Source organism: Geotrypetes seraphini, chromosome 12 (genome assembly GCF_902459505.1).
Source record: "Geotrypetes seraphini chromosome 12, aGeoSer1.1, whole genome shotgun sequence".
Taxonomy (NCBI): domain Eukaryota; kingdom Metazoa; phylum Chordata; class Amphibia; order Gymnophiona; family Dermophiidae; genus Geotrypetes; species Geotrypetes seraphini.
This window is the reverse complement of record NC_047095.1, coordinates 40425359-40448886: the sequence shown is the minus strand read 5'-3', so window position 1 is coordinate 40448886 and position 23528 is coordinate 40425359. Positions and strand designations below refer to the sequence as shown.

The window sequence follows — 23528 nt, the reverse complement described above, 5'->3', positions numbered from 1 at the left end:
TCCAACCCATCTTCTTCCATCACAGCTTCTAGATCCAGAATCTTGTTTCTCATACTTTGAGTATTAGTATATACTGTTTACTAGACATTGCGCCCTTTTCCCATCTGTGTAGAGGTATTTAGTGATTTACTTACCTGAGGGATTATACTCACCCGGGGGGCTTTGATCACCCTGCCCCATCACTTCTAGTTTAAAGCCCTCTTCAGTAGATTAGATAGCCTGCTGCCGAAAACACTTCTTCCCTTCTTTGATAGATGCACACCATCCCAGCTCAGAATACCTTGGAAAATCATCCCAGGGTCCAGGTAGCCAAAACACTCTCGACGACAGAAAAGAGCTCCAACAGAGTGGCCCAGTTCACCAGAATTTTGCCAGGAACTTTCTCAAGGAGAGTCTAAGAAAAAATCTACCCTGGACGAGCAAATTCCAGTTTGTAGCCTTTTTTGACAGTTGTTTCAAATTTTTATTTTTAAAAAGAGGCAGGAGATCTCTTTTTTTTTTTTGTAAACAAGTCAGAAAAAGGGCAATAAGACAAATTCTTTAATTGAGGATTTAATCCTGTTCAGTCTTATTGTAGTAAAGACCATTGATGTATTAAGGCTATTGTCTGTGTCATCCCTTCAAAATTTGACTTGGCTGATTGCTGTTGCATGGTGCTTACTGGGAACACCCCCCCCCCTTTTTTTTTTTCTACTACTATACCTGACGATATATTTTTATGATAACATTTTAAGCTGGTTTTGTGCTACAAGTTTGACATGTTTTGACTAGTTGTAACATGTTTAAAACACTGTTATTTTCACAGATTTTAATGTAGCTTGTCTGTAACATATCCTGCTTCCATTTCTGTACTTACAGTTTTTGTTATGTTGGATTTATATCATATCTATGGTATAATGTTATGTTATTTCACTGTTATGACTTAAAATTTCAATTAAAAAAAAAGAAAAAGGGCAATAAGGCTGTGGGGCAGGGCGGGGAAGGCACCACCAGTTGTACCTCAAATCAAGAGATTAACCACAGCCAAACACCCCCAGGTCAACTGTAGCCCTTCAGGATAAGCCAAGAGCAAGTACCACCAGAAGCTGCAAAAGTTATGACCATCCACCTGCTGATGAGATAAAGAGAATACTGAAAGGAGGCTGCAACATATTGTCCTTTATGGGAGAACTCTGTCATTCTCTCTACCCCTCTGAGTTATTGAATCCCCTCTGCGGGATTGAATGGATAAAGAGATTATGTACTTACCCTGGTAAGCTCTTTCCAGTAGATAGGTGAGACATACTAGACAGTAGGCTCTGCTAATGTGAATTCATGCCAGGATTGTGCAAAATTGACGCTTTTAGAGCATCCTTGCACCACATGCCGTTTGGCACGGTCAGGGTAGGCAGTGATGCCCAAATTAATTTCTCTCCTGCTACAACAAGTGCTAAAAAAGTTGGTCAGCCCGGTGGGGCAGCCATTGCAGTTTTTGGGGCTTGGCATTGCTGAAACGCCAGTATGCCAGGCTGTAGAGCTTCCGCAGCCCAAGAAACGCAAGTGTAAGTCAACTAAGGGTAACTTTATACCCCAGGAGCCAGACACTTTCTCCAAATTCATGAATCTCATGGATCCCAGAACCTGAAGATAATCCCATGCCGAAGGAGCCGGCCGCTGAAGAATGGAAGAAATCTGGGCACACAGCTTCTGTCTGCAGGTCTCTAGTAAATAGACACGGCCTGCTGCTACACTACCCTGCACTACACTACACTGCAAAGAGGTGCCCAGTGAGGGTGGTGTAGTGTTGAAGGATATGCAGGACCGTAGAGTGGATGTGATACTTCGGAAATTTTTGAGGCTGCTACTTTGGGCATTTTTGAAGAAGTATACAACTCAGGAGACATCAGAGATTCCCCTTGTCAATACTTTATGTGCTTCCCTAGACTCCTTTCTTTACTAAAACTATTGTAGTTCTACCCCTTTCCCTGTTGTATCATGTTGGTCCATGTATGGTTTGATATTTATTCTTATTTTATAATAATGTACCCCATTTTAAAGTGTACATCACTTAGCAGTATTATAAGTGACTTAATCCAATTTTAAATAAATCTGAAACCTTTGGAGACGTCATTCATAGCACGTGCCTGTTTCTCTCACCCACACACCCTGGAGAGATAGGTAGTGGAAACCCCCCCTCCCCTCAGATTCTAATGGACAGGACAGATTACTGACTGCAAGCGCACACCACAAAACAAAGAAGAAGAGGTGGATGGAGCCGGTTGAGGAACTAAGTTCAACTACTGCAAAGACTCAGAAATGAGATCTGGAAGCGCCGCACTACTGAAAGGAGAAATTAGATTCTTACCTGCTAATTTACTTTCTTTTAGCCTCTTCAGACCGGTCTAGGACCACCTGCTAGTCATGATGAGATATATACCCGCTTGTAAGATACCTACACTGGTCTGGAGAATTGCTAAAGAATAAGCGCAAAACAGTAGAATCATCCACAGAATCTACAGTCCCCAAAAGATCCGCTGATCCAGCGCAGAACCCCTGGTCTCCCATGCTAGGTCCCCCAGATAAGGTTAGGCAGTGAAAAAGCCGGATCAGATGGAGGTGACGATGTGCCCAAAAGCACCACTCCACTAAGAGATGCTGCAGAGGGGGACTGAGACCTTTCAGGAGGAGAACCCTTGATCTGAAACACTGACCACAACAATTTCATGAATTTGGAGAAAGTATTGGGCTCCTGGGGCATAGTCACCCTTAGATGATTTACACTTACATTTCTTGGGCTACGGAAGCTCCGCAGCCTGACAGACTGGCAGTAGTGCAAACCCCGAAAACAGCAACGATCAAGCTGGCTGACCTAGCGCTTGTTGCAGTGAGGAAAAAATTAATTTGGGAACCACCACACCCCCTCCAGCCACAGCACGTGGCACAAGGATGCTCTAAAAGCGTCAATTTTGTGCAATCCTGGCATGAATTTGTATTAGCAGAGCCTACTGTGTAGAAAGTCTCATCTATTGCACTGGAAGTACAGATATATAGATGGAAACAAGATGGGTAGAATAAAGTACTTATAATAATAAGTACAATCAAATCCATTTTTTAAAAACAGAATAATTCTCCACTGAATCTATTCAATAATTATTTTCCCTCAGTATCACTTTATCAAAATATGAAGATCATGTTCTAATATTATATGACACCCTTTTGGCGCTTTCCAGATCAATGTATCCACCATAGTAAAATCCCCCAAAACCCACCTGAGGCAAAATTTAAAAGCTTGTGTTCTTTGTCATGCTTTAAATTTGGCTCCAACAGTATCAGAGAATAGCTAGAGTGAAGAATTCTGGAATTAGATAATCTCAAGAAATCTCTCAAATATTGATAGGTTAGTTTTTAATGCTAGGCACAAAAGAGAATACTATATACTGTATTAGTATTGCGTATTTGTGGCTGAAATGGTCTTGTTATGATGACCTACAATATGTTGAAATAATATGTATATGGCATTGTAAAAGAGAATAATTACTTTTTAACTTATGAAACTAACATGAAGGCACTTACCTTTCTAAGAATAGGTAAAAAGTTAAGAAACAGATGAGGATTAAAAGCTTTAAAATTGTTATCCAGATACAAATGTTCAATAATTTCCTCATCAGATATCACATAGTTGTCTAGAGCTTTCAATGGCCAAATGCTGTTAACAATAATATGTCTGTAATTTTTATTCAGGCTTAATGGAGTGTCGAACAGCGTGAGACCTGTTAGACTGGGACATCCCGATAATGATTCCACATTTGCCAGCTTGCCAATGCCATTGTCATGAAGATAGAGTAATTTCAGATCACCCATTTCAGACCAAAATTCTTTTCCTGGAAGAAACTGTATCTGAAAAAATATAAAAGATTTTAGTTTAAAAAATGCAATATATTACTGCAAACCATGGGCAGGTCAATTTTTTGAAACTTTTTACCCAAGTAAATACTACTGTTGAAAACTGCCCACTCCCTAAACCAGTATATCACAAACTGTGTGCCGCGGCACACCAGCCGACGCAGATGGCTCTCCTCCTCGCCGGTGTCTCTCCTCCTCTCCCCTCCTTCCGGATCCCTCCACCAAAGTGGGTTGTAGCCAAATGGGCCTCTGCGCACTTCCTGGTGCCTTCCGACCGGGGCACTGGGTTTAGCGTGCCGCTGGCCGGAAAGTTTGCGAGACAGTACCCTAAACAGTTGTATATATGGTTTATTCCACAATGTATGAATTTTTACCACACACTGTGAAGGCATTTTTGCAGAAAGGATTAGGTTGAGAGAGGTAATAACACATAGAGCCTGACATTCAGACCACGGTTGTTAGCTGGGCTGACTACACTAAGCCAAGAAATTAAATGCCAGGCCGTTTCTGGTGATTGGCACTGAATATCTGGTCTATTTTTGGCTGCTATAAACTTTGCCAGCCAGGTCAATATCCAGCGCTGGCCAGCTAAGTTTATAGTGGCCAAAGATAGACCAATTATTTAAGTGGCCCAATTGGCCGCTTGACTTAGCCAGTCAGCAGTCTCAATTTTGTGGACAGCCGGCTAAGTTGTGCAACATAACTAGCTATCTGTTAGCCGTTAACCATTAATATTCAGGGTCTATCTCACTATATGAGCATTTTATTTTTCTATTCAATATATGAGCATTTTTCTATTTGCATTGGTCAGTGTCTTTTCTGCTCTTTTCTGATTTTTTTCCTGTCATTGCAGGTTCTCCTGTCTATCTGACATTTCTCCTCTCTCCATATCCACCATCCATCTTCCTTCTGTATCCCTATACATCTTGTACAACATCCTTCCTCTGTGTCCCTGTCACTATGTTCCCTCCATGGTCAGCATCCCTGTGCCCCTATTTTTCCTTGTCTGCATTTCCTCTATTTCGTTATCACTCCCTTGTGATCAGCATTGCCCCTGTGTCTATTATCCTTCCCCCGGTGATTAGCACTGCCTTTCTCTGTGTCCCTATCCCTCCTTCCACGCCCAGCATTTCCTATGTTTCCCTATCCTCTCTCCATGCAGCATAGTCTTCATGTGTCCATATCCTTATGCTTCCCCATACCCTGCATCTGTTCTCTGTCTCCGTCCCTCCTCTCACTCTTCCCTTCCTCCCATATTTTGCACCCCCACTCTGGGGCCAAGCTTTTTCCCTCTCTTCCCACCCCTATCACAGTCCAATATTTCTCAATCCTAGTTCTCTTCCCACTTTTCTATCCAGCATCTTGTCCCCCTAAGTCCAGTTTCTTTCGCTCCCTCCCCTCTCTCTCTCTGGTCCAGCATCTATCCCTCTCCCACTCTCTCCCTTCCCCAGTCCAACTCCTCTTCCTGTCTATGTATCCATCTCTCCCGAGTCCACACACCTCTTCCTGTCTGTCCCTCCCCAGTCCAGCAAACCTCTCTCTCTTCCCCTTCCCCCTATCCCGCAGGTGCCTGTGTCTCTCCTTCTCCACATGATTTTTCTACCTGCTGGTAGCTGCACTGAAGTCAATAAAGCAGAGTTGCCTCGGGGCCTTGGCCTTCTCTGAGATGCATCCTGCCCTTGCAGAAACAGGAATTATATCAGAGGAGGGCAGGGCATATCCCAGAGAAGTAAGTGATTTTTAATGTCTTGTCTTGGTGCCAGGAATTACCCACATCTAATTTCTGGGAACATCCATGCCCCTCCCAAGACTAAGGCCCCTTTCCTATGAAATTTAGATGTGCATGTTAAATAACAGGGCATAAAGCAGATCCATATATAACCCCTAGTTTCTGTCAATTGTGCTTGTTAACTCCAATAATTGATTGTTAGAGCCTATTGAACTAATTGTTTACATCCATACCCAAATTTGTGTGACCTATACAGAATCCAGGGGTTAGCTACCAAATGTCTGGTTCCTAAATTCAGTTCACCTTTCATCAATTTACTCTATTACATACAAATCACTATGGGGTCCTTTTACTAAAGTTTAGTGCATGCTAAAGGAATAAGTGCACTTTAAATTGCACCGAAAACTGCCTACGAGTTATAAAAATGGACAAAAAATGACAAAAGATTTTAGGGAAGGCTAACCCTCCAGGAAGCCCCAGAAACTCCTCAAAACCCCCAAATCAACTCCTTCCTGATGTCTCTCAAAGACAGTAATGGACGTACTCACTATGTTGCCATGTGCTGTGCCTGCATCAGCTGGATAAAGGAAAAGCTTTTTTCTGCCTCAGACAAGCAAGTAGGATATCCAGGGCTTTGTCACTTTGGGTTGCCTTTTACACAGGCTGAACCAGCCTGAAACTCTCTACCCCTCAAGTCTCCACACACTTCTTGGGGGGGGGGGGGGACAACACAGCTAGAACTTACAGTCTCAGCAAGGGGCCCAAAAACAACTTGCTCTCATGTGCTTTGAATAAAACCAGGTGAGCAGACTCCTAGGGGCCATATTCTGAGCCCATCCTAATGTTAGGGCAGACAGGTGCCCTACAGCAAGGGTGGCCCATCCAGCTAGAGACTTCAGAACCCTGAATCTGCAGCTTTTCCTAGGAAGAGCTGACCCAGGACTACTGTGGAGCTCTAAAGCACTCAAAACCTCGATAAATCTTTGATTAATACCTGAAAACAATGATATAGTAAGGGGGGGCACAGTGGCGGAGCGATTGAGGTAGTTGCCTGGGCGGTGATGCTCCCCTGCACCCTCCTCTTTGCCCAACATGCTCCTTCCGCACCCCCGCTCCATCTCCACTCCTCCCCCACTCCCTTCCCCATACCTCTTTAAATCTTCACCAGCACAAGCAACTTCTCTTTCTGTTGCTCGCATTGGCGTTGGCTTTCCCTCTGATGTCACTTCCGGGCACCATGACACAGGAGTGATTTCAGAGATGAGCCAGGCACAAGCAACAGGACAGAAAAGTTGATCGCACTGGTGAAGATTTGAAGAGGTACTGGGGCAGAGGGGAGGGCGCGAGTGTGGCGTGGCGGAGAGGTGCCAGCACCCCCATCAAGATGGCACCTGGGACAGTCCACCCCACTGATCCCCAAGTTTATTTACAGTTTGATATACTGACCATCGACAAGTATCTGGTTGGTTTACAAAGTTAAAAATAAAATAGGGCAATATGTCGACAGGACAAAGACAAGAACATAGACAAAATTGATATGAGGGGTGCTGGGGAGGGGGAAGATTCAAAATTTCATCGAAGTTAAAATAAAATTTAAAGGGAGGTAAGAAGGGGAAGGGAAAAACAGATAGCGAATGGGGGCACCACTGGGGGGGCAGACTATCCTTGGCACCGTCTTTGCGGAGGATACTGCTGTGGGCATCTCTCCACATACTTGCTGCTTGCGTTCCCTTCCGATATTATTTCCTAGTCACGGGTCCAGGATGTGACATCACAGACAGACAATGCAGCAGAGGAAAGACCCTTGTGGGGCCAGCTACAAAAGCCTGTTCATAGCACGGCCTTTGCTGGCCAGCCACTGATGCTGCTTTCAGAGGGCCATGGGTATGGAAGATGCCAGATCCACATGGTGGTGGTGGTAGCAGGGGGGGGTGTCAGTCGGAAAGAGTGAGAGAGACTAACGTGGAGGAAGGGTGTTTTGGGGTCAGGAGCAAGAAGTAGAGCAGAAGACCACCACCCAGCAGGAGTGAGGGAGACAATGTAGCAGATGGCAGGTCTGCAAAGAATTCTGCATGGATGGCTAATTTCTGTGCTGCACAAATGCGCAGAATTTCACCATGAGTAATTTTTATCTATGGTTGCTTTTAATAAAATGGAAATTCAAGTTAATTGGTACTTGCCTGCGTATGCTGCTCTGTATTTTACTGATATCCTGTGCGCAGTGCTTTTGGCTCTCTTTTTCGCCGATTATAAAAACTGCACTTAATCCCCCGGATTCTATATATGGTGGATTACGTTGTGCGTGCAAATTTGGGCACCCACCATAACTGCATGACAAACCAATCGGTACCAATAATTGGGCAGTAACAATCAATAATTGGCACTAATTAATATTTACATGCACATCTTTTTAGGCATATTCTATAAAGAGGTGAGTGCAAATTCTAGTGTGCAGATCCAAAAAGGAGGCATGGCCTTGGGAGGGGTCTACATTAGGTGGTCTTGGCATTCCAATGATTTGCACACACTGTTACAGAATATGCCTGATCAGTGCCTAACTTATACCACACCTAAAACTTTACCACGGATTCTAGTACTAAGCGTATACTATAAACACACCCAACTCGGAGTGCTATAATAGAATAGCACAGAGTGCACATTTTTTCATTGCTGATTTTTCAGCGCCATATATAGAATTTACCCCAATGCATATTGATAGCTTTGCATATTATGTCTTCTAAAAATTACTGTTTACCTGATTTCCATGCAGATCCAATTTAACCAAGCGGGTACAAAATTTCAGGAGACTAATAATGTTTGTAATGCAATTATTTGGCAAAATGCAAATTCTAAGCGAGACGCAATATTGCAGGTAGATCACATCACGCAGAAGTAGCTTATTTAACCGTACTAGGACAAGATTGTGCAGCTCCTTGGCATCACTTTGATTGGCATTCTGTCCGTACTCAAGCAGTAATTTTTCAGAAGAATATAGAAAATAAATGCTTTCAATAAATTCCTTCATAGCTAATCTTCTCTTGCAAGGTTCTTCTTTGAAATACCTAGGGCAGAAACAAGATTTCCCTCATGCTGATGATTATATATGCAGACATATTTCAACTATTTTTCACAAAGGGTTCATCATATCACAGAAATAGTTTTGATAAGACAAGAAACAATATACAGCATTTTGGTCTTTATGGGGGTAATTTGCTACTGTTTAACCTGGGACAAAGAATGTGCATACTTTTAACCCTTAAGTTTTTTTCAAATATTCAAAGCAAAAATACATGCCTATCTCCATTTTGCAATTTGCTACTGGTACAAAGTAGGCAAGGACACTTACACCTGCTTTTTCTGCAAGTGCTGTTGTTATGGAAAGCATGCAAAGAGTTGAAAAAGTAATTTTTATGGGTATTTCCCTCTCTCAACCAAATCAGATACCCAGGAATACCTCCTCTCATTTTGATATAAGATTGTTTACATGTTATAAAACATACACAAGTAAGGCTACACTCAAATAGGGCACTGATCTTTGACCTAAGGGCCGCCACGTGAGCGGACTGCTAGGCATGATGGACCACTGGTCTGACCCAGCAGCAGCAAATCTTATGTTCTTATGTTTAGTCAATTAAGACAGCTAAAACGTGTTTTACTTCTGTAAATTTGCTTTGAAATTTGTGTTCCCTATATTGGTTAAATATGCAGGGAAGAAAATTAGATGTTGCATGTAGTTAAGACAGGGTTACCAAATGTCCAGATCTACCCAGACATGTCCTTTTTTTAAAGGACTGTCCAGGTGTCCAGATAACTTTCTACATGGTCCGGGGTATTCTCTCCTGTCCCCATCTACCTCCTCTGACTCTACTGAAATTTGATCTTCAGGCTGGCTGACAGCAGCAGCAAGGTGAGCCTGCTGCTGACGGCCTGCCCCAGTAGCCTTCTCTTTGGAGTAACTTCCTGTTCCCACATAGGCAGGACGATCCAGACAGAAGGCTTCTGGGACAGGTCAATGGCAACAGGCTCATCTTGCTGTTGCTGCTTGCTGGCCTGAAGATTAAATTTTGACAAGAAGGTGGTGGGGGACAGGGGAGAGCCATAGGGAGAGAGAGCAGCACTGTCCCACTGGGTGGGGGGAGGTAGGGCTGGAGGGAGAGAGAACGTTTTTGCCTTGCTTGTTTATACTGGTTGTGGATTGTTTGATTTGCAAATTTCTGAGTGGGTGTATACGCTTTGATTTTAGAGGAGCAATTTGTGTAGGATGCTGGTAGCAATCGTGAGTAAGCACGTGTACTTAAATAATCTGAAGAAACCCTCCCTTGATCCAGGTGTTATTATGATTTACAGTGTTTGTTAGGTGTCATCAAATCGGGTTCAAGTACTAGTGACTTGATGAGTTAAAGATCCAAAAAGTGCTAGTCCGACGAGGTCCTCCAGCATCATCCCCATAGTAGTTGTCAACATATCCGCCCTCTTCCTTCAATCTTCCCAAACATATCCTTCTCCAGTGATCACTCTAGTGATCTTATCCAGTCCTTCTCCAGTGACCTCTCTCTTCTAATAGTGTGACTAAAATAAGATAGTCATAACTTCATCATGTGGGCTTTGACATATCAGGTCTGATCTCTTCCAAAATCAATTTGTTTGTTCTCCTGGTGGTTTCCAGAATGCATAGAATCCTTTTCCTGCACTAGAGTTCAAATGTCAATCTCAAATTTGTCCTCTCTCTCTCAAATCCCAACAGTCAGTTTTTTCACAACTTTTTCATTCCCCTCCCCCCCTAAATATCCTACAACCATGTTAATTAGGCTTATGCCTAGGCTACAGCACAGAAACCCTTTTGAAGGGACTGTTAAGTGAACTGTACTTTTATTGATGGTGGATGTATTGCATTCAGTTTGGTTGATCCGTCTCCTCATTCAACACTTAAGTAATTTCAGTCTGTCTGGTTCAGTTCTCAAATGGTTTGCTTCCTTTCTACCCTCTCTGTTCCTTTTCACCTGTCTTGTGGTATCTCTCAGGACTATCATCACACCACTCCTTGTCAACGTATTTCATAGCTCCCTTGATACAAGATCAGGGATTCCCATTTTGTTTATACACCGACACCATTCTTTGACTCGCACCACTGAATGACTTTACTCCTGACCTTTCCCATATCCAATTGCCTTGAGACTACTCATCAATGGTTTCAAGCTAGCTACTTCTCCTGTTTGTCTGTTTTAATTAGCCTGTAAGCTCTACTGAGCAGAGACTTTCTCTTGAATGTTTCATGTACAGCGCTGCATGCATCTAGTAGCACTATAGACATGATAAATAGTAATAGAGAAGCACCTGCGGAGGAGGTTGGAGGGAGGGAGAAAGAGAGAAAGATAGAAGCGCCCGTGGGGAGGGGGAGAGAAAGAAGTACCTGTGAGGGGGGGTTGGAGGAAGGGAGAGAGAAGCACTAAAAGGGTACAGAAGATGGGAAGGGGGACTAAGGAAATGGGTGACAGGAGGGGCAAGACTGGTGAAAGGAGGGGGTGCGGCAAGGCAGCGGTAAGTGGTGGGAGGCAGTGTCATGTGTCCTCCTTTTTGACTTCACAAATATGGTAACCCCAAGTTAAGAAAACACCAGTTTTGACTGAGCTACTTCTGGGCTTAGATTTGTAGAAGCAAGTTGTTTTCTCCAGCTAAGACTCCTGATGCAGGCAATATCACTGAAACACAGCCTCTGTCAAGTTATGCATGTTACAAAAAACTGCAGCGATTCTCCTGCGGCAAATTCACTAAAACCCATAGAAACTGAATGAGCTTAGGTGGATTTGCCACAGGGGAACCGCTACCACAGCTTTGTAAAAGGGGATCGTAGTCTTTATTGGATTCCTTGGACTCCAATTCTTTTGGACCTCACCTTTTTATTGCTGTTAGGAAAACATTGTCTATAAGGAAACCCTATTACTAAAGTAGATGCAGCAACTTTGCGAAAAAGAGCCTTGTCGGGAATTCTGGATTTAGATTATTTCTCCCAAATGCTTCGGATGATATAATTTCGGGAGATTGCAATTCTGCAACTGCTGTGGTTTTTTTCCGGTGACACCAGTGGAAAGAAAACCTTTAAAAGATAAGTGCTGGTCTCCTATGCTTTAAACATATATATGCTTTGATGATGGACTAAATTGAATTAGTAAAAACGAAGTTTATGTAAACCAAGGATGTTTTTTCCTATGATGGCGTATTTGCAATCATAGAGTTCCTCCAAGTGCTTAATACCCTTGGAAGAAACTGAGGACTTTTCTCCATAGATTACAGAGATCTTTTCACCCACAGTGTTGGTTTAAATGAATAAATATCATTGTGGTGCTGTAATGTCTTATGTTGTGCCATAGTTGTACTTCAAATAGAAATAATTTATTAACTCAAAAAAGGTACAGGGGGTATGATTTAAAAGATATGGGGGGTGTTTAAAAGGGTACCGGGGTATGGGGAATGATTTAAGGTACTGGGGGGTACGTGGGGGTATGAAGGATGATTTAAGGTACGGAGAATGATTTAAGGTACTGGGGGGTACGTGGGGGTATGAGGGATGATTTAAGGTATGGGGGATGATTTACGGTACTGGGGGGTATGGGACCTGCTTGTCTGCCACTAGGCCTGCCTGCCCTATGCCCTGTCCCTGCCTACCACTAGACCACCAGAGGGTGGACAGGGTGCAGAGCCTGGCAAGGAGTGTGGGGTTGGGTGCAGAGCCTGGCAGGAAGAATTTGGTTCAGAATGTTTTTTTTCTTGTTTTCCTTCTCTAAATCTAGGGTGCATCTTATGGTCAGGTGCTCTACTCCACACCCTGCCCTTGCCGTGCCCTGCCCCACCCCTCCATTTATTTATATTAATATAAACGGCACCAAGCAATTTTTACATTTGCTTTATATTATTAAATTAAATAGTTTATATTTTCTTTCACTGGGCTTTTTTTGAAAGCTAGAACCTTAGGAAGAATGTGGAATTCATGTATTTCTACATTTTGAAAGAAAATTAGGAGGGTTTTTTTTTTTCTTTTTGCATCTTTGTTTTCTATCTGCTTCTCTTAAAGAAAAAAAAATACCCCCCTTTTTTTTTTACAAAAGTGCAGAAGGTTTTTAGCGCTAGCCAGTGCGCTGAATGCTCTACACCACAGTTCTTCAACCGCCAGTCCGCGGACCGGTGCTGGTCCGCAGAAAATTCCTGCCGGTCCGTACAGGACCGGCGAGATTAACTTCTTCAATTTCCTGCCGGTCCGCGCAGGACCGGCAAGATCGAGGAGCGCAGGGCCGGAGATAGAATGGGGAGCCTCCGACTGTGCTTTCTTCCCTCCCAGCGGCTCTCCTTACAAGTGCAGCGATTCAGGAAGGAAGCCTTGGAGCTTTTGCTGAGTCGGGCCACCTCTGATGATGCAACTTCCGCTTTCCTCAGAGGCGGTGCGACCCAACAAAGGAACCGAGGCTGCCTTACTGAATCGCAGCGCTGGTAAGTAAGGAGAGTTGCTGGGAGGTGAGAAAGCTGCTGGCATGGTGAAAAAAAAAAAGGGACAGCTGCTACTGGACCTGGAGAGGGAGCAGGAGAGATGCTGCTGAGAGGGGGGAGGGAAAGGAAAAGGAAGAGAGTTACTGCTGGACAGGGGGAGGAGGGAAGGGAGAAGAAAAAATGAATGAAACAGCTTGCAGGGAGATTAGAGGAGGGGAAGGGGAGAGATAGGAATGATATGGGAAGGGAGGGTAAGCAGAGAAATTGAGAGGGACAAAGATGCTAGATCTGGTGTAGGAGAGATAAAAATGAAGAGAGCAGTGAAGCTGGAGTGAATCGTGTAAAAAGGTGAGAGGGGCATAGGCTGGATGGAAAGGGGAGAGGGGCATAGAAAGAAGACAAATACCATATGGAAGGGGGAGAGGTCAGACAGTAGATGGAAGGGGCAGATGCTGGATTGAAGAGACAGAGAGGGCAGACGCTGGAAGGAAGAGAGTGAAAAGAAGATGAAAGCAGAAACCAGAGACAACAAAAGGTAGAAACAAATAATTTTATTTCTATTTTGTGATTAGAATATATCAGATTTGAAATATATATCCTGCTAGAGACATAACTGGGGACTGCAGTATTCTGTTAGCATGATATTTATATGAACTTGGCTTGTTCAGTTTTCTTGATAGTAGAGGTGATATATGTGAAGGGGAGGGGAGACAGGGGTTTTGTTGGTCCGTGCTCTGTATATTTGTATTTATAAAATCACAATTGTTCAGAACATTGTTTCTTTTTATACTTTAATAAAATGCGTTCAATATAAAATCATAATTGCGGCTTATGCAGATGGGATCAGATGGTTTGCGGGGACCGAGCTCGCGGAAATGGAGCGTAAACTGGGTTTTTAAATTTTAGTCCTATTAGTTTGCCGGTCCACAAAATAATTATTTTATTTCTGCCGGTCCACGGGTGTAAAAAGGTTGAAGAACACTGCTCTACACTGCTCCAACAGTCATAAAGTTCCTATGAGCAATGGAGCAGCGCAGAGCATTCAGTGCACCAGCGAGTGCTAAAAACCTCTTCTGTGCTTTTATAAAAGAGGGGGGGGATATAATCAATGCAGTTTTTCACAAGACTTTAGATTATACAAAACTAATATACAACATACACCAAAACATTCTTTGTGAAAATATTCCTAAACCAAAAAAACAGCTCATGATGCTATTTAAAAAAAAATTATATCACTAGAGTTCATTAAATGTCAAAATCAGAATGTTGTAGTTTCACATAAAGTCGAATGAAACATTTGACAGCCTCTAAGAGCAAAAGTGGCCCAGAACAGATTTGTAATAAAACAAATCTGTGCAGGATTGTCTCTGAATGCAGGTTAAAAAGGAGCTACAAGGGCTATAAGATGAAAATAAAGTGCTCAACTGAAGCAATTTAATTAAATGAAACTCCCTCTGTGGGGGACAAGAAGTTGGGGAAAGGAAAAACAAATTTGTTTGGGTGGGTTTAAAAGCAAATTTTCTCTGTTTCTGCATAAGAGAGGTTTCTGTCATTTGGCTAAGCAGCAGCTTTGCAGTAGAAATGTAATAAATTCATAAATTACATGGCTGAGCAAGCAGAGGGAGGTAGGGGGGCAGCATATTATGCAATTTATTCACCGAGGGACAAACACATAGGGAGGAATTTTACACATGCTGAGGGAATGAATTAATGGAAGGGAATAAAGCTTGTGGGTCTAATTGATGTGGGCATACAAAATTTAAAATGCTGGATCAGTATAAGGGAAGTAGAAACTTGCTCCACATGAATTTATGGAGAGAGAAATGGCTGGGGCTTCCCAAAAAGGGCAGTCAGATCAGTTCAGAGTACAGAGTTATATCCGTATTCACTATGGGTGAATAGTATACAGTATCTCATGCTGAACTATCCCAGATGGTTCTTGCAGAGATAGCAGACAGCCCTCTAGAGAGGAAACCCTGTTACTGGTAGCTACAGAACACTTAAAAGAGCTAATAATTTTGAGCACCAACAGGTGTATACCTCTAAAGACTCTCTTGAAAACATAAGTAGCAGCCTTTGGGAGCAGTTCAGGGCAGAAGAAGGAGCAACATCAGCCCTTGGGAACAGCTCAGGGCCTATGGCCGGGAAGAGCAAAGGTAGCCCTCTAGTGGGGATCCACTGGTGGTTACAGATTCCTGAGGAGGGTTGGTAAATCTAAATCTCAGCAGAGAAAATGCCCAAGAGGTTCCTCTTGAAGATTCATCATAGGACAAGATTTTTGGGGTGCTATTGGCACCAGGGTTCCAGCAAGGGAGAAGGTTCCCTAGGAGTGACCAGTAGAGGAGGATAGCAATCCTCAGAGCCCAGGGAACGTTTCCCAGAGACTACAGCAGGAGCAAGCCTTGCCAACCTGGAAGCACATGTGGACATAGAAATATGATGGCAGGTAAAGGCCAAATGGCCCATCCAGTCTGCCCATCCACAACATCTACTATCTCCTACTTTTTCAAGAGATCCCACGTGCCTGTCTCATGCATTCTTGAATTCAGACATAGTCTTTGTCTCTACCACCTCTACTGAGAGCCTATTCCACGCATCTACCACCCTTTCTGTAAAAAAAAGTATTTTCTTAGTATTTTCCTGAGCCTTTTAATTTCATCCTATGTCCTCTCATTCTAGAGCTTCCTTTCAAATGAAAGAGATTTGCCTTATGTGCATTTAAACATTTCTATCTTATTTCCCTTCTCCCGTCTTTCCTCCAGTATTGAGATCTTTAAGTCTGTCCGCATATGCCTTATGACAAAGACAACTGACCTCTGGACCAACTCCATCCTGTTTATATCTTTTTGAAGGTGCAGTCTCCAGAATCGTACACAATATTCTAATGAGGTCTCACCAGTCTTATCAGTAGGGCATCAATACCTACTTTTTCCTACTGTCCATACCTCTCCCTCTGTACCCTAGCATTCTTCTAGCTTTCACCATCACCTTTTGGCCACCTTAAGATCATCACATACTATCACTCCCAAGTCCCACTCCTCTTTCATGCACAAAAGGTCTTCACCCCTTAAACTGTACCGTTCCCTTGGGTTGTAGCCCAAATGCATGATCTTACATTTCTTTGCATTAAATCTTAGCTGCCAAATTTCGGGCCATTCTTCAAGGTTTGCTATTCATACCATCAGGAGTGCCTATTGCAGATTTTAGTATCATCTGTAAAGAGGCAAATCTTACCTCACAGTCCTTCTATAATATCGCTTACAAAAATGTTAAAAAGTACAAGCTCAAGAACCAAACCTTGAGGTACACCACTGGTAACATCCCTTTCTTCAGAGAGATCTCCATTGACCACTACCCTCTGTCAACTTCCATTCAATCAGTTCCTGACCCAGTCTGTCTCTTTGGGGCCCATCCCAAGGGCACCCAGTTTATTTATTAGACGCCTGTGTGGAACACTGTCAAAGGCTTTGCTAAAATCTAAATACACCACATCTAGTGCACTCTCACATCAGCTGCCCAGAAGACTTCCAGAGGAGGGGTGAGATTGAGGGTAACATAGTAACATAGTAGATGACGGCAGATAAAAGACCCAAATGGTCCATCCAGTCTGCCCAATCTGATTCAATTTAAATTTTTTCTTCTTAGCTATTTCTGGGCAAGAATCCCAAGCTCTACCCAGTACTGTGCTTGGGTAGACCAGTAAGGAGAGGGACTTAGGTACACAGCCACACCATGCCCACATACTGATTTAAATAAGAAACTGGGAAGAGCTTACAGCTACCACTCTGGATAAGACTAAAAGGGTTGAAAAAGACTATAAATACAGGTTCTGAAAATCTAGGTTACGATTTAAAGTTATTAATTTGAGTACAATAGCACTGCTTTAGGAAGGTAAACATTAATACTGTAAAAAATTGTGTACAATAACTGAACTAATATGACAAGATACTTATCCTTGCTGTACACCGCTTTAAGTGAACTCCTTCAAAAATAAGGTAAATAAATCATAATAAATAAATAAGAATAAGCCTTTGTAATTAGTTTAAATAAAACCTGTTTAGTTTATTAGCCAATCCAGGTCACCAGTACCTGGCCAATCCAGTACCAGGCCAATCCAGGATACCAGTACCTGGCCAAAACCCAAGGTGTAGCAATATTCCATGCTACCAATACAGGGCAAGCAGTGTCTTTCTCAATAACAGATTATGGATTTTTCCTCCAAGAACTTATCCAAACCTATCTGCTCTTACCACATCCTCTGGCAACGCGTTACAGAGCTTAACACTTCTTTTCCCCAGGTGGAGGCACTCTTTGCCAAATGAATCAGGGACCAATGAAGACTACCTTCAGGGGACTCCAGCCAGGTCGGGCCCCAGATCCAGAGCCACCCTGAATGTCCATATTGAAACAGACATGGACAAAGCCACCTCTTGCCCTGAGATCAGTAGCATGGATTGTTGATACTATTAGAGTTTCTGCCTAGGTACTTGTGACCAGGACTGTCCACTGTTGGAAGTAGGATACTGGGCTAGATGGACCATTGGTGTGACCCAGTATGTTCTTTCTTTTTTTCCAGAAATTTTATTGAAAATGTTGTCAAAATACAAAAAGAAAAACCAATACCAACATAAAATCAACAGTTCAAAAAGAGAAATTATATCATACAAAATTCAAAGATGAACATAATATTTTCTCTAGAATAGTGCTATATCATTATACAGGAGCAGAAAGAATAATAATGATAGGATAATAAAAAGGGGGGGGGGGAAGAGGAGAAGAAAAGAAGCGGAGGGACTACTAAAGGAAGGGAGAGTCAGAAATCAAGGGAAAGAAGATCCTCCAGAGGCGAAAGAGAAGAAAAGGAGATTAAGAAAACAGTGTTGTAAACAGAATTATGGACGTTTTAAAGAGAATCTAAATAAACTTTAAAATTGGCCCATTTTGTATGTTATAATAAGAGCAACTCCAGCTATGTGTGTAAAATATAGTTTCTACAGCAACTGGCATGCTCTCCTATGTTTGCACATATTTTTCCCACTTACATTTGCAAACAATTTGCTTACAGCATTGGAAAACTATGCACTGCTTATTACATTGGCCCTTACATGAAAGAAAGGAAAGGAAGCGATTACATGAAAGAACTCTTAACAACACTTTACTCTTTACAACTCTAGAAATGACAATTGTTCTTCCATTGTAACCCCCATTTTTTTATATCTTTTGTAATCCGCCTTGAACCGCAAGGTAATGGCGGAATAGAATGGGGAGAGAAGACTGATGGAACAAATGAGAGAGCAGTGATAAAGGGGGGTATGGGACTTGTATATAAGTGCTTTTTCTGTCTGCTTGTAATCAAAACAGATTACTTATTTTAGGCAGGTACTTATTTTTGTACCTGGAGCAATGGAAAAGTGACTTTGCCCAGAGTCACAAGGAGCTGCAGTGGGGAATGGAACGCAGCTCAAGTCGCAACCTCAGGGTGTCGAGGCAGCTATTCCAATCACGATAATGACGAACATAAGGAATGACGAAAAAAGTGAAAGTGGGAGGGGGGGGGCTAAAGGAAACAGGAGAATATCACCGGGCAGAGTGGGGGACAGAGAGCAAGGCCAGGGGAGCAGAGATCCCGCTGGTTTTTAAAAGTCTGTCGGTCCTCGTCGCGTACTTCGAGCTCTGCAGCAGACATACCGTATAGCCGCCGGCGGCCGGCCCGTGCAGCCGCAGCCTTCCTTCTCCACTCGCGAGGTTGTGTAGCGTCACGCGTCACCATGGAGACCAAGATAATCTTGTCACAGAGGCAGAAAAGGGAAAAGACCGTGACGCCCCGGCGGCTTCGTGCCGAAAAGATTTGGCGTTTACTAACCAGCAAAGTACTGGCAGGCGCTAACGAAACGCCGTTTCCCCTTTCCCGATTTTAAATAAATCTCTTTGATTACCCGACTTTTTTTTTTTTTTTTTTGCCCGGCACAAACATGGCCGCAACTGGCTGTCGAACGTCCGTAAACTTAGTGAGGTGAAAGGTCATGGTCCTGTTCCGCGATCCCAGCGTAACTTGCGAGTGCGGGGTAGAGTGGTGACGGGGTGCTCCGCTATTATGTCCTCCTGTGGAGTAGACGGGGCGCTGCGGATAGCTACCCAGCGCAAACTGGCACAATTTGACAGACTGCGAGGTATTTTAGTATCGCACTCTCTCGCGGATTTCTCTGTTGCGCTTGTTCCTGGTGCGCAGTCAGGGAACCACGGCGCTTTGGTTTATGTTTCCGGGTTGAGGGGTTAATGGTGTTCCAAGACTTTTGATGCATATAGAGCTTGATCTGGAGTATTTTACACCCTCTTTCTAGCTGTACAGTATATGTTCATTTGATTAAAGAAAGTCTGTAACATTATAGAGACGAATAAATTAGTAATCAGAGAAGGAAAATTAAATGAGGTGATGTTCAATTGCCTCTGCTTTCTTTAGTTATTTCTATCTGTTTTTCTACACTTTTCAGGTTTTTTTTTAAATAAGTTTATGTGGTTTTTGTTGTTATGGCCACACTTCCTGACAGAAATCAAACCCATCTCTGTTCGAATCAAACCTGCCCCCCCCCCCCCCCCCCGCAAGTAATCTCTTCCATACCTGCCTGTCCCATAAACTTCAGAAGTAGTTGTTTCATTTAATTATGTTACTGAATTAAAGGCTCTGGTAGAGACCCATTTACAAATAAACAAAGCCACTTTATTAATTTGGAAATATTAATTGGGAAGTATACATACTTTGTAAATAGGTCTCTGCCAGAGCCTCTGATGTAAATATAAAATATAAATAGTTCAGCTGATGAGGAGAGGACTCCTAAGCTATGTCAGCTGAAGACTTCCTCAGAAGGTGGCCAGAAATACCTTTTACCAAGTTTGGCAGACAGCAGCAACATCCCCTAAGCCACAAATGCCGGCATCTCAATGGCTCAGGGATGCTGCTAGTGACTGCTACTTTTGGTAGAAGGGAGTTCTTGCCACCTTTGGAGGAGGTCCTCAGCTGGCAGTGCTTGGGGATCCCCACTAGCTACAGCAAGGGTCAGCAAATACTTTAGCACTGGAGAAATAAAACCAGAAATGCATTTCCTTTTCTATTGAACACAATACAAAGATATCTGCTATGTACATTTTCCAAAGCTAACATATTTCAGTCAATAAATTCCTTTTTTACCTTTGTTGTCTGGAGATTTATTTTTCCATCAAATTGTTTCCAGTTTCTCTTTTTTATTCTTTCTTGTCTTCTGCAAATTCTTTTTCAAACGGTTGCTTTCCATTAATTCCTCCTACCATGTTCCAATATTTTTTTCTTCCCTCTCTCCCATTGTACTGCATCCTAATTCCCTTCTCTCCTGGATCATCCCAGGGTACATCTCTCCCACTCCTACTGTCGCATCCAACATTTCTCCCTCTCTGATCCCCCAGACCATGTGCAGCATCTTTCGCCCCTGTCCACTAGCTCCATGCCCAACATTTCTCCTATCACCCCTCTTCCACACCATGCCACATCTCTCCTTCCATTCCCTCCACCACCATATCCAACATTCCTCCCTCTTGTATCCCTTTCAATCTGTCCCACTGTTCTCTCTCCACTACCATATCCAACATTTCTTCCTCTTATTTTTTCACCATGCATCTCTACCTCATTTCTCTCCCATCATGTCCAACTATTTATTTAATTTGTTTTCAATCCCGTTCTTCCCAACAAGCTCAGAACAGGTTACAGGTTAGCATATATAATATACAGTCAAAACGTGTTCTCTCCTTCCCTATGCCCAACAATTATCTTTCTTCCTTTCTCCATGTGCACCATATCTTTTTCACTCACCCACCCATGCTCAACAATTCTCCCTTTCTAATCCCTCCCTCACCTCAGCATCTTTCCCTCCCTCCTTCCTATATCCCAAGTTCATGCCCCCTTCTTCCTTCCAGCCTTTGTCCCAAATTCATGCCCTTCTCTCCCTTCCTTGTCCCAACTTTCTGTCTGGATTTAATATTCCCAGTTAATGTTGATCCCACTCAGAAGCATTTAAGGGTACAAGCCTCTTCTTCCCGATTTAAATGATGCTGACTATTGACCCCTTAATATTTCTACAGGTATGGTATAACAATTAGTACATAGTTAATATTTTTCAGGCAAATGAGGAACACGTATGATGGCATGACTACAGGATTGCTTTCCAAAACAAATTTGTAGAATGGAAGGTACAGTTTTTCTTTTCATATTGGGAATAAGATTATAAAGCTTTAATCCCTCCAATGGTCAGTTAGTCAAAACACATTTTTGTAACAGCCCTGACTGAAACAGGTCTTGATAAAAATGTACTTATTTTGTGCCCTGAACATTTCTTCTTGTTCCTTTATCGCTGAAAGATATCCTAATTTCAAGCCCACTCTAATCCCACCCAGAATTTGCCTCCAACATGCCCCCTTGTTATTTGGACAAACTTGGTGAAAAACGTCCCATTCCCTTTTCAAAAATCACAATTTAGATGTTTTCTACTGATGGATATTTTTCTGGCTATTTTGAGCAACAATAAAACACCTAACAATTCCACAGGTAAAAAGGAGGAAACTAAAACAAAGAGCAAAACTGTGGAGCTGATATTCTTGGTACAAAATAAAGATTATTAATACATGTAATAAAATCCCTACAAAGTGCTAAAATCCAAATACATGTACAACCAATGCAAGTGATAAAGAGACAACAACCAAAGTGTAGACTCAAATAGGGTGGACCCGGCACGGTCCGTGTTTTGGCTAAAAAGTCTTCCTCAAGGGTCCAACTTGAGCTAACATCTATACAATAAAAAGTATGAACTGGAAAACCAAGTGAGTAACTTTGAAAGTCAATTAAATCACAACAGCAATTAAATCTCGTACAAGCCTGCTTTGAAAATGAGCTCCATATTTGTATGCAACCTCAGTGAAAGCATTTTTAGGAGCATAGTTTGGGCAGAACAGGAGTGAAGTCACAAAATAGATGCCTAGGTTATTAATAAAAACATACCTGTGTAATATATGCAGCTGCATTATAGCTATATTTGTTCTATAAAACCTGAGGGAATGGTACAGTATAATGGGATGAAGTACTGTGCACAGATGCAAAAGACAAAACGAATTATTCAGCTATTTCATAAGATTCTAGTATCTGTTGCATTCCTACCAACTCAAATTCCTAAATTGCCTTATACTGCCCACCCAGCCTAAACATGAGCAGGATGCTGAACCAAACCAAATATATGAATAATTCTCTCTATATTGTCACAAAAATATCTATACCACTTATCAATGGAGGTTGTCTAAGCGGTTTACATTTAAGTACTCAAGCTTTTTCTTATCTGTCCCGGCAGGCTCACAATCTATCTAACATACCTGGGGCAATGGAGGATTAAGGTCCCCTTTTACAAGATGATTATCGCAGCGGGCTGCAGTAATCGCTTCGACACCCATAGGGATTCATTGGGCATCGGAGTGTTTACCACACGGCAGCCACTAACATGCTTTTGTAAAAGGGGGGGGATAAGTGACTTTCCAGGGTCACAAGAAGCAGCATGAACTGCAGAAAACACCACCTTAATATCAGAAGCAGCAAAATTTTATAATCATTTTTATCCAATCTCTCAGTTCTGTGTAATTTCTTACCTTCCAGTTGTTCAGTAAACCAAGGTACACTCCTTCAATGATGCCATTTTATCAAAAGCTTGATTAAGCAAATCATCCACAGCATCTATCTAAATTTGATATATTTGGTTTTGAATTGTCCTCATAGAATTGTCTATCACTTGCTTTAAAGAAAGCATGGGACTAGCAAAGATGATCTCGGAGAGAGGAAATATTTACTAGCCTAGTAGTTGCTATGGACAAGCCAACTCGATAGGCTATATTTTATCTGCTGTTGTTTTCTCTGTTTCTATTTAACTTTAAGCAACTTTGATTTTCTCTGGTTGTAAAGAAATATAAAGTTGTATGTGAAGCCAATTTAAGCCTATTTTTTGGTCCTCTTTCCATGGAACAGGTAAAGAAGTTAAACCTGGAGAATTCTGGGATGTCGTCGTAATTACTGCAGCTGATAAGCAACAGGAGCTTGCTTACCAGCAGCAGATATCTGAAAAAGTCAGGAGAAAGGAGTTGCCTCTAGGAGTTCATTATAATGTTTTTGCGGACCCTCCTGGAGCAAAAATTGGTTGGTATAATGTGTTTATCACTTTACTTTATGACGAAAGGCAACGCTCATGTCTTTTTTTTTTCCCCAACCACAAAAAGCTCAGTTTACAGGTCTGTTGCCTACCTTCACAGTTGCATAGTGAACAATAACTTGAATTGGTTTACAGTCTTATTTTTGTTTTCCACACTTTGCTAATTAATGTCTAAATTTGTTTGTCCTTTATAGTTAAAAATCTTTGAAATAACTTAGATAACTTTT

The 23528-nt window shown here is 42.3% G+C and overlaps 2 protein-coding genes across 9 annotated transcripts in view; one reads left to right on the top strand and one right to left on the bottom strand.

Moving 5' to 3' along the window:
• LRRIQ3 (leucine rich repeats and IQ motif containing 3) overlaps positions 1 to 19022 on the bottom strand; it is a 66479-nt gene extending 47457 nt beyond the window's left edge. The window contains exons 1-3 of the mRNA XM_033915969.1: positions 18779 to 19022; positions 8367 to 8673; positions 3553 to 3876 (exon numbers count right to left, since the gene is read on the bottom strand). Coding sequence (XP_033771860.1) covers positions 3553 to 3876; positions 8367 to 8636 — 594 coding nt within the window. The 5' untranslated portion in view covers positions 8637 to 8673; positions 18779 to 19022. The remainder of the gene's footprint in view (positions 1 to 3552; positions 3877 to 8366; positions 8674 to 18778) is intronic.
• LOC117346428 (serine/threonine-protein kinase TNNI3K) overlaps positions 18724 to 23528 on the top strand; it is a 278321-nt gene continuing 273516 nt past the window's right edge. For 2 of the 8 annotated variants that reach the window (XM_033915962.1, XM_033915966.1), the window contains exons 1-2: positions 19102 to 19260; positions 23121 to 23288. In XM_033915962.1, the coding sequence (XP_033771853.1) occupies positions 19185 to 19260; positions 23121 to 23288 (244 nt within the window). In that variant the 5' untranslated portion in view covers positions 19102 to 19184. Of the gene's footprint in view, positions 18836 to 19095; positions 19261 to 21285; positions 21308 to 23120; positions 23289 to 23528 lie in introns of those variants that run through there. The other 6 variants (XM_033915961.1, XM_033915960.1, XM_033915967.1 and 3 more) reach the window with 5 other exon arrangements.